Here is a 12094-nt window from a genome sequence, read left to right on the forward strand (position 1 = left end):
ATGAAAGGTGTCTCTGTGGTAAAATTGGACTGTTAAAGCAAAATCTCCATTCACAGCCTTTGTAATCAAACAGAGTATGATGACAAAAATGATGTTATTTATTTTAGAATAACACCACACGTTGCTGGCACTAGATGAATTTCATAACAGAAAAGAAAAAAGGATATATGGAACCAAATATTTAAAGAATTCAGAAGCTTATTTTTTTTTGCTAGTGGTTTAACATCGCACTAACACATCAAAGGTTTCTGGCGATGCAGGGATGGGAAAGGGCTAGGATTGGGAAGTGCCTGTGGCCTTAATTGAGGTGCAGCTGTAGCATTTGCCAGGTGTGAAAACAGGAAACCAAGTTTAAAATTTTACCAGTGCAAACAAGGATGTTGACATATAATTGTTGTAAAATATTTTATAAAAATAATGCACATTTCAGGATTGTAGAAATATGTCACGAGTCAGGTGTTACACTGCAGATCTATCAGTTCCAGCTGGAAGTGATGAGGAATATTCTCAGCTAAAAGCAAGGAAGGTCTGATAAATCTTGAGCCATTCGAAATCTTGAAACCTCTTTGAAAACAGACTAACTGACAGGTGATTATGTAGCTGTTGCGTGACAGGAATGCTAACTTTCCCTCCTCCTCTTCGCTAGACACAGCTCCACCTCTGTGCTTGGTGCACAAGGCACAAGTGCGGCCAGAGGGCTGTTTGACCAGGCGTGGTCTATAATAACTCAATGAACGGGGTCAAAACATTTCACATTCTGGTACAAGTTTGAGGTCTCTATCATTTGGGTTCCCTTCATCATCATCATCATCATCATCATCATCATCATCATCACCACTAACCATCTCCAGCTGCCCAGGTGTGATGTACGAGCACCTTCCATCTTTGTCCATGAACCACTGTTCTCTCATAATCTCCCAATCTTGTCCTCTCTTCTCGACACCTTTCTTCACCATATCAGTCCATTTTCGTCTGGGTCTGCCCATTGGTCTTTCTCCTTTTACTTCTCATTCATATTCTCTTCTTGCAGTCCTACTTGCACTCATCCTTCTTACATGGCCAAACCACTTCAGTTTTGCTTTCTGGATTCTCTGTAGTAGGGAGTCTCCTATTCCCACCTCCTCTCTGACTTTTTCATTACTGAACTTGTCCTTCCTGGTCCTCTTGTATCATGGTGCATAGGAACTTCATTTCTGCAGCTGGGAGTTTTGAGTTGTCTTGTCTCATTAATGTGGTAGTTTCAAAGCTATACGTGAGGATGGGTGTAAAATATGATTAATATAATGTCATCTTAGCTTTCAATGGTACTTGTTTATCCCACAGTATTGTGTTACTTGGTGGTAAAATTGAGCTGCCCTGAAAATGGTTTTCTGTGGTTTCCCATTTTCACACCAGGCAAATGCTGGGGCTGTACCTTAATTAAGGCCACGGCCGCTTCCTTCCAACTCCTAGGCCTTTCCTATCCCATCGTCACCATAAGACCTATCTGTGTCGGTGCGACGTAAAGCCCATAGCAACAACAAAAAAAAGAGCTGCCTTGCTTATTTGACTGTCTACCTTATATTTTTCAAGGGAATCACTGGAGAGGTGGAGGGAATATTTTGAACATCTTCTCAATGTAAAAGGAAATCATACTGGTGGTGTTGCAAACAGCCAAGCTCATGGGGAGGAGGAAAATAATGATGGTGAAATTATGCTTGAGGAAGTGGAAAGGATGGTAAGAAAACTCCATTGTCATAAGGCAGCAGGAATAGATGAAATTAGACCTGAAATGGTGAAGTATAGTAGGAAGGCAGGGATGAAATGGCTTCATAGAGTAGTAAAATTAGCATGGAGTGTTGGTAAGGTACCTTCAGATTGGACAAAAGCAGTAATTGCACCTATCTATAAGCAAGGGAACAGGAAGGATTGCAACAATTATCGAGGTATCTCATTGATTAGTATACCAGGCAAAGTATTCACTGGCATCTTGGAAGGGAGGGTGCGATCAGTCGTTGAGAGGAAGTTGGACGAAAACCAGTGTGATTTCAGACCACAGAGAGGCTGTCAGGATCAGATTTTCAGTATGCGCCAGGTAATTGAAAAATGCTACGAGAGGAATAGGCAGTTGTGTTTATGTTTGTAGATCTAGAGAAAGCATACGACAGGGTACAGAGGGAAAAGATGTTCACTATACTGGGAGACTATGGAATTAACGGTAGATTATTAAAATCAATCAAAGACATTTATGTTGACAATTGGGCTTCTGTGAGAATTGATGGTAGAATGAGTTCTTGGTTCAGGGTACTTACAGGGGTTAGACAAGGCTGTAATCTTTCACCTTTGCTGTTCATAGTTTACATGGATCATCTGCTGAAAGGTATAAAATGGCAGGGAGGGATTCAGTTAGGTGGAAATGTAGTAAATAGTTTGGCCTATGCTGACGACTTGGTCTTAATGGCAGACTGTGCCGAAAGCCTGCAGTCTAATATCTTGGAACTTGAAAATAGGTGCAATGAATATGGTATGAAAATTAGCCTCTCGAAGACTAAACTGATGTCAGTAGGTAAGAAATTCAACAGAACTGAATGTCAGATTGGTGATACAAAGCTAGAACAGGTCGATAATTTCAAGTATTTAGGTTGTGTGTTCTCCCAGGATGGTAATATAGTAAGTGAGATTGAATCAAGGTGTAATAAAGCTAATGCAGTGAGCTCGCAGTTGCGATCAGCAGTATTCTGTAAGAAGGAAGTCGGCTCTCAGACGAAACTATCTTTACATCGGTCTGTTTTCAGACCAACACTGCTTTACGGGAGTGAAAGCTGGGTGGGCTCAGGATATCTTATTCATAAGTTAGAAGTAACAGACATGAAAGTAGCAAGAATGATTGCTTGTACAAACAGGTGGGAACAATGGCAGGAGGGTACTTGGAATGAGGAGATAAAGGCTAATTTAGGAATGAACTCGATGGATGTAGCTGTACGCATAAACCGGCTTCGGTGGTGGGGTCATGTGAGGTGAATGGAGGAGGATAGGTTGCCTAGGAGAATAATGGACTCTGCTGTTGAGGGTAAGAGAAGTAGAGGTAGACCAAGACGACGATGGTTAGACTCTGTTTGTAACGATTTAAAGATGAGAGGTATGGAACTAAATGAGGCCACAACACTGGTTGCAAATCGAGGATTGTGGCGACGTTTAGTAAATTCTCAGAGGCTTGCAGACTGAACGCTGAAAGGCATAACAGTATATAATGATAATGTATGTATGTATGGTCTTTTGACAGTGTACTTCCCAAGTACTTTACGTCGCACTGACACAGATATGTCTCATGGCGACGATGGGATAGGAAAGGCCTAGGAATTGGAAGGAAGCGGCCATGGCCCTAATTAAGATACAGCCTGGCATTTGCCTGGTGTAAAAATAGGGCTCAAACCCACCATCCCCCGATTACTGGATACTGGCCGCACTTAAGCGACTGCTCGTTTATTCTGATTTGTGGTTTGTCATCTCCCCTCTGTAACTTCACCACCACCATCTTAGCCCTGTTGATACAGTAGAAGTCCGCTATAGCGAGTACGGCATATAACGAGAACTCCGTTATAGCGACGACTTTTTTCTGTCCCTTCAAAATTCCTATATTATACTGTGTATCGTCCTTCGGTTACAGCGAGAACCGTATCACTGGCGCATCCGCTATTACGAGCGATTAAGCGCGCCCGATTTTTTCCGTTACAGATATTTATGCACCCCAGCGATGATATTGCATGCGATCGATTACCTTCTGCATCGTTTCCTCGCTATGTACACTAGCGATTTCTCTCGTCGACATTCGAAGGCGATTACATAAAATCAGCTTCATGGTCCGTATCGCACTTCAATAGATTCACAATTAAGTATTTATTTATTTTCCACCTAGTCGACTAGGTGGAAAATAAATAAATACTTAATTGTGAATTCGAAGGCGATGTCGGAGTCGATTAGTAATATCCGTCGACAGCTGTTCCGTAAAGAAAATTCGAAATGAAAGAGAACCTATTTTTGTAATAAATGCATAAATAACATGTCCGATAACGGTTGTTAACTCGTTAAAAATTAAGGCTGACTAAACGACTGCTTAATTTTGAGGCTAAATACTGCAATTAAGTAAGAATAGGATACACCTCGAGATATGGCAGAGTGCTTAATTGATTTCATACGTTAGTTTGTATTTTGTCGCGTCTGGTTAAATTACGGAAAGGCTATTATGAAAATTTATAGTGAGAAAGGTATAATTTCTCTACCGGCGCTTGAAGTGTGTTTTCATCATACGTTTAGTACAGTTAAGTTAGGATACGTGACGCTGTTTGAATAAGAAAACTGAAACGTTTGCAACAAAATGCGATCGATCATCTTCGGTACGGTATAGTTTTCTCTCTTTGTGCATTTGCGAGCTCTCTCGTTGACATTCAAAGGCGATGTTGGAGTTGATTAGTAACACCCATCGACTGCTGTTCTCTAAAGAAAATGAAATGAAAAAGAGGATAACACGTTTTCGTAATAAATGCGTAACTGACGTGGCCGATAGCAGTTGTTAAATCGTAAAATTAAAGACTGAATAAACGATATCTTAATTTTAATGTTATATACGGAAATTACGTAAGAATGTCATACACCTCAAGATATGGCAGAGTACATCACTGATTTCAGAGGATATTTCATATCTTCTCGCGTCTAGTTACGGCTATTTACCTGTAAATTTTTCGCGAGGAGGTTATTTCTCTACATGCGTTTCAAATATGTTTTCATGATAGACTACATATATACGGTTAGGTTAGGTGACGCTGTTTGAAGAAGAAAGCTGAGGTGTTTGCCACAGAAATCTCTGGAGTGATACCGTATTTCTCCGACTCCAAGACTTTTTTCTCAGAATCTCATGCGAAAACTCAAGGGTTGTTGCATTCGCGGCCTAACAGTAAGTTAATGGATACCACTGGCAACTACCGCGGTAACCACGCTGCTTCTTTTCACACGCACACAGAACTCATTGACAATAAACGACCGCCTCTTTACTACACATCGCTACCGGTTGTACAGTGTACAGTGCCTGTGTGTTTCTCAAATCTGCAGAATGGCATCAAAACATGCGACCCTTCAAATTCTTAGAAAAGCCATGGCTACTCAGTGGCAGAGTCATAACGCGTCTATTGCACATGACGCTTAGTAAAATTAAGGTTTATAGACAGCAGGAATATTTTCGTGATGGATAGTGGTATTGTAAAGATACGTGGAAAAGGTATTGCCGGCAAATTTTCAACAGGTTCTAGTCGATATTATGATGCCAAGTTTAAGTTAATGTTTATTAAACACTCGGAAATGTAGAATAATTGTGTAGCCGCAAGAAAATACGGCATAGACCTAACTAAAGCGTGAAGAAAAAAAGAAAAAAAGAAGGAAAAAAAATGAAGAAAAAATGTGTACCGGTACTGTACAAAAAATGCATTCAGTGGTCCGCAACAAGGACGCTTGAAAGAAGTCTATGATGAAATTGTGAGGTATGTGCACGAAAAACGCAAGGGCGGTTGGCCATACCGTGGCGCAATAAACTCGTTCGTTGACTTTCAACGTTCGCGATTAGGCCTATACATCGCTAGCCGTTGAATTTGGCCACACCCGACAAGCGAGACGTGCGTGTAGCGGTAGCCGGTTATATCTGACGCTGCATAAAAGTAACAGTTTTATAGACAGAAAGAATAATTTCCTGATGGTTCGTTGTATTGTAGAGATGCATGGAATAGGTATTGCCGGAAAATTTTCAACGAGTTATCTTCGGTAGTATGATGCTAATGTTAAGTTAATGGTCTTTAAACCTGCGCAAATAAAGAATAATTGTGCAGCCGCAAAAAAATGAAATACAGCGTGATGAAAGTCAATGTTTGGCGTCTAAAAAATAGTCTAAAAATGCGTAGGCTTGTATGATTTTACAAACTTCTTTTTGAGCCTGATTTAAATTTTTTGAAGGAAAAAGTGGGGTTAATCTTGGATTCGGAGGAATACGGAACTATATTATTTTTCAGAATGAAATTAAACAAACTTTCACGTAGTATCGGATTACGAAAAATAGCAAACAAGTAAGTCGTAGTGTGGATATCATCTGCGGAAACGCAAGTTTTGAACAAACTGATTGCCGTTTCATACCGACTTTGAAGTGCATGAAGGGTTTTCCGACTTTTATACAAAAATCGGATATAACGACAATCCGTTATAGCGAGTAAATTTTTCGCTGTTATGAATTCTTGCTATAACGGACTTCTACTGTATTTAAATCTTATCTCAAACTCTTGACTCCATTTCTGCAGCTTTTCCTCCACATTATTCTCAGTTTCACTCCAGATCACCACATCGTTTGCATTGATGAAAGCTTGCAAGTCCTGCTGCTCCTTCCTTTTTAGTGCCTTTGTTATGGCATCCATCATAGTGATAAACAGGAGGGGTGACAAAGCACTGCCATGCTGTATTCCTCTCCGATGAACAGTGGGACTGTTCCAGAAGAATGGAAGAAAGCAAATGTCGTTCCCGTATTCAAAGACTGTGACAAGGAAAATGTAGACAACTATCACCCAGTCTCTATTACATCTGGCTTATGTAAATGCATTGAACGCCTAATTGTAAAACATGTGCTGGATTTTTTGAATAAGAGAAACCTGTTGAATAACAACCAACATGGATTCCTCCCTGGAAAATCCTGTACTACACTTTTAACAACAGTAATTGATGAGTGGCAACATTCCCTGGACCAGTCTAATATATCCCAAGTGGACTGCGTAACTCTTGACTGGAGTAAGGCCTCTGATCAGGTACCTCATCAACGACTGTTGTTAAAATTTAACAAGTATGGCATTCAAGGCAACCTGCAGGCATGGTTTCGATCATTCCTGGTAGGTCGGACGCAGAACGTTGTGTTCAGTGGGGCCAGGTCAAAACAAACCTCAGTCACTGCAGGTGTGATTCAAGGCAGTGTGATAGGGCCGCTGCTGCACACAATATTTACGCTGGATCTGCCAGGTTGTGTATCGTCTTCTATGGCACAGTACGCTGCCATTTGCAATGAGAACGACGTAAATAAGTTACAGTCGGTTACAGTTACAGTGGTTCTGTGGTGCAAAAGAAATAGGATGTGTATAAATGTACAGAAATGTAAATATATCCGCTTAACTAGAGCAAGATCACAGTTACAACACGAAATTTCACTGTGTGGTAAAAACCTGATGCCTTGTACCTCAATAAAATTGCTTGGCATTCACATCTGCAGCAATTTAAAATGGAATAAGCATGTTGAGGAAATAAGGTGCTAAGCATACAGAGTCCTGAGATTCATCCGCAGATTTCTACTGGGAGCCAGGAAGAAAGCCGTTCAGACAGCCTATTTGTCATTAGTACGGCCAATACTGTTGTACGGACTTCCTTCCTGGCACCCTACTACAGTGGAGAACATGATAAAACTAGAGAGAGTTCAACGTCGAGCAGAAAGACTAATTACTCAACACGGTCACTTAAATATAGCCAGGTCACTGCCCTCCATAACAACCCTCTGTAAACAAATAGATATTGCTTTCCTGAGAAAATCCCTCGCAGGTAACATTCATATAAACCCTTTCAACCGCTTACAGCTGAACTATCGTTCCGCTCAAAGAGGTCGAGGTGTGTCCCTTTTCCATTTGCAAGAACAGCATCATATCAAAGTGGCTTCGTTAGTCGTTCTGCTCGGTTGTGGAATGAACTCCCACCACAGATAAAAGAACTACCTGCAGAAAATTTTTGTAAAGACGTAAAAAGGATGTATATATATAACGAAACCCTCTGTACAAACAAAAAAAAAACAAAAAAAGAGAGAGAGAGAGATAGAGAGAGAGAGAGAGAGAGAGAGAGAGAGAGAGAGAGAGAGAGAGAGAGAGAGACTCTGTGTGTGTCGAATTACTTGAATGTTGAACAGGTCTTGTGAGTATTATGTAAATACAGTAACTGTATACAAAAACACTATGTAGAATGTAATTGTATATTTGTATATTATAATTTTAATTGGTGATGGAGGCACTTTTGTGTATGTGGGGCTATGCCCTTTCTCCATTCACCATCCCTAAATTGTAACTACAATTAGTAGAAAATAAATAATAATAATAATAATAATAATAATAATAATAATAAATAAACCATTTGGGCAGCCCGCATCCCACTTGCACACAACTTCTGGTTTTTTTCATACAGCATCTTCACTTTTCCAATAAGACTGTCATGAACTCCCAGATCTTTTAGACATTCCCAGATACGCTCTCTTGGTACGCTATAATTGGTACAATAAGATGTCATAAGTCATGTCCAGTACCATAATTATGTTTGATGTTTGTGTAAAGAATACAATTTTAATCAACACATGGAAAGCAGTATGGTGTAGGGGAGTCTATGCACTGGCCATGCACTCTAGATAGCCTCTGGGCAAAATGGAGGAATTCTTGCAATTAGCAAGGAAAAAGTAAGAGAGAAACACTACTACTGATAACAAATTCATTATTTAAATCATTTTCACTTTTGATTTTTGGTTTTTACCTGAATGCTTTATTCAGTGTAAGTGAATCATATTGTATGACTTGTCATGGCAAAACTGTAGGCCATATTAGATCTGACACTAGGCAGTGTTTCTACTAAGAGATATTTGTACCAAATTAATTTGCCTAGTTCATAGCAGGTTTCATCAGGCAGAAAGCAGCATTTTTTTCTCAGAGATATCAGTGCCTTATCCTTAGCTCATATCAGGTCTATTTTTGTACAAGGCAGTGTTTCCACTGAAGGCACATCAGTGTCAGAATAAATCAAAACATAAGTTTTATCTGTGAAACAATCCCATTCTGGCAAACTAGAGCATGCGTTAAATCCATTCATACAGAAGTCACTTGATGATATTGTACCGGGCGGTACACCTCCGCTCCGCTAATTCAAACATTGCGCCAGTTGAAACTCCTCTACTGGAGGAAACCTGAACTTTAACTACAGTGTTAATTCTCAAGTTTCTCAGAAGATGTCCTTACTTGTAAATTTTGAAGTGTTCTGAACTGTGTCGTTTTTGTTTTGTCTGTAGCAAGAAGTGTGAACATTCTCTTCTAGATGGCACTACTGAAGGACTACAATTATGCACCCTAGTGCGAAGTGAAAGAACTGTGTTTTTGGAGAAATTCAGTATTTATAAGTTTGTTCCTTATTAAATTTCTTTCAGCTTGCGTTTAAGTTGGCAACGTTAACCCTTTCTTTCTGCCAGTTTTGAAACTGGCCAATCATAAATTTCTGTAATTAATTTTCCACCAATCCGGGTTTTCTTCTGCAATTCTGACATGTAATCTTTTGGTCGTCCAATAAAAAGCTTGTGGGCGGGTGTTATCATTCAGGAAAGGTCTCGAATGTTCCGCGAGGGTATATAAACTGCTGATTTTCGGGTCTCTGCGCCACTTCAGTAACACCTATCATTGTGTAAATTATGTAGCAGGGGGCGGGAAGCGCCTCTTTCTTCGGGCAGCAGTTCTTCCAACAGGTAATGGCCGTTTTATAACTTATTTTCTTGCCAGCTCAGCAGTTTAACCCTCGGGGCGGGTTCGAAACCTTTTACCATATAACTGTCCTCTAAAATGTAAAAAACTCTTGATTTAAATTCTGCCTCTGTAACTACATATGGGGATAGAGAGTGCTTAACCCTCTCGAGCTCCCACTCATATTGCTTCGAGGTGAACTTATTTTCACAACCGTTTCTTCCCTTCTAATGTAATGTAAATCGTTTTCTCATATAAGTCACCTCTTTAGGATGGGATTAGTCCTGGCATTAACGGCCTAGTGCCAAGTAGGTTTTAAATAAAGTGTATTAGAAGTGCAAGGACGCCTCCTCTCAAGTTTGTATTTTGGGGCCATGTAATTGTCCTGTTTCTTTGGTAAATAGGCCTCCGTAGGTTGGGTATTTTTTTTTTCCCCCTGTGTCTATGTCCTTGGAGGACAGCTTGAAGGTGGAGTTTGGTGTGGCCTTTGATAGGCTGGAACTTTGAGAGCGGGTTGCTCTTCCCAAAAAATTTGTTTCTGCGTGCCTCGAGGAGGTTTTACTGTGTAATTGGGAGCAAGAGCTCCTGGGCATGATTGGGGTTTACTGCCCCTTTGTCAAACCTGGTATCTGGCTAAAGTTGGGCTAATTGCTCAAGAATTATGTGCCTGGCTCTCGGAGCCCAAAACCTGTAACACTGTAATTGTACATTCTCGATTTGTTGTTAGGCTACTGAGTACCTGTTATATTTGTTATTTCTTGTTCTTGAAAAGAAAAAAATATAACCTTGTTAAATTTTAAATTAACTTTAATTTCGTAGATTGAGTCCTGTTCATCCCAGCACCTTCTTTCACCTCTAACTACCACGGATAACTCCGCTATCTTGGAGTAGCGGTTTAATATTCCTACAGGATTATTTTAATAAAGCAGTCATGGTAGAGATCTACCTTCTTTTTAAAAAATTGCTTTATGTTGCACTGATACAGATAGGTCTTATGGCGACGATGGGATAGGGAAGGGCTAGGAGTAGGAAGGAAGCGGCCGTGGCCTTAATTAAGGTACAGCCCCAGCATTTGCCTGGTGTGAAAAAGGGAAACCACGGGAAACCATTTTCAGGGCTGCCGACAGTGGGGTTCGAACCACTGAGATAATGGTCGCAGATCCGCTAGTAATAAACTACATAATGGTAAATAACAGGAAAGTAAAAATAGTGAAACAATTTAAATATCTAGGAGAAATTTTAACATACAATTTGGATGAGAAACCTGCACGGCAAGAAAGAACTAGTAAATCACAAAAGCTCAAAAATGTACACGGTCTACATACAATAAAAAATGTCTATCACTCAAAACAAAATTAGAACATTAAAGACTGGTGACATACGCAAGCAAAACTCTTTTTAAAGTCACTCAGAGAAATACAATCGACAAAATCATAAAAGCAGAGAAAAGAATGGCAAGGACGTGCATAAATAAAACATATAAAAAACATGGATAGTGCCAAATGAAGTGGTGTACCGAGAACTGGAGCCCTTCACAGATACTATACGGAAGAAGAGGATCTCTCTCTCTCTCTCTCTATTTTTTGTCACATTATGATTCAATAAAGCAAGTCAATGATAGGGAATTTATCTATTTTTTCTTTTACATTTGCTTTACATTGCACTGACGAAGATAGGTCTTACGGTGATGACGTGATAAGAAAGGGCTAGGAGTGGGAAGGTCTTAATTAAGATACAGATTATTAGATTTTTCGAAGAGTTTGCCTGATCAAAGTCACTCAACTGAAATAAGTTTTCACGGGAAACTGACAAAGTTGGCTGTTTCATTCAGGTCATTTTGTGAAATGTCTGGCTGCCGACCATGTGAGGTGACTGCTATTTAGGTACATTTCTCTGCATAAGAAGATAGGAACTTGCTTCAGTGTACTTTTGCATTCATTTTAACATAATTAATGATCGAGTCTTCTTCATTAAAGGTAAGAAAATACAAATAACCCTTTACAATCAATATTACTTGCATTCTACCACAAGAATCTGGAAAGTATTGGTTAAAGATTCTGCTGTCTTTAAATGAAACACACTGTACTATAATTCTAGATTTGATATTATCTTGCAAACTTTTCTCATCAGTTTCATACTGTGAAACCAATTCTAAGATTTACTTCTGAAAGATCTGTGCTTCAAACTGAACCAAGTTTTTCTATGATTTGTTAACAGCTTAACTTATTTTCAGTTTGGAACATATGAACTTGTTATCCTATTTAAACAAAGGAAATTCATAAACTTCACACCTTTACTCTTCAAAAACTACTACATACACAAGAAAATTTACCTGGCACTTATACGAACGCAGCTCGTAAAGAGCAACATGGCCATTCTTGGCCCCAACAGCTATTCTTCGAGTGTGGGGACAATGGCTGACTTGGTTGAAGCGACATACTGCAGGGAAGACTTCATTGAGGCGATGAGTTTTCAGATGGCCTGGATCAAGGCAGTGAAGAACTATGTCCATTACCTGAAGTAAAAGCAATACAGTGTTCAGCTATACAGTAAATAAACTGAAA

General features: G+C 39.7%; 1 protein-coding gene across 3 annotated transcripts in view; it reads right to left on the bottom strand.

The window, feature by feature from the left end:
* Rbcn-3B (WD repeat-containing protein Rbcn-3B) overlaps window positions 1–12094 on the bottom strand; it is a 438089-nt gene that overhangs the window by 9391 nt on the left and 416604 nt on the right. For all 3 annotated transcript variants that reach the window (XM_067147119.2, XM_067147118.2, XM_067147117.2), the window contains one exon: window positions 11863–12045. In XM_067147119.2, coding sequence (XP_067003220.2) covers window positions 11863–12045 — 183 coding nt within the window. The remainder of the gene's footprint in view (window positions 1–11862; window positions 12046–12094) is intronic.

The sequence above is a fragment of the Anabrus simplex genome, chromosome 5 (assembly GCF_040414725.1).
Source record: "Anabrus simplex isolate iqAnaSimp1 chromosome 5, ASM4041472v1, whole genome shotgun sequence".
Classification (NCBI taxonomy): domain Eukaryota; kingdom Metazoa; phylum Arthropoda; class Insecta; order Orthoptera; family Tettigoniidae; genus Anabrus; species Anabrus simplex.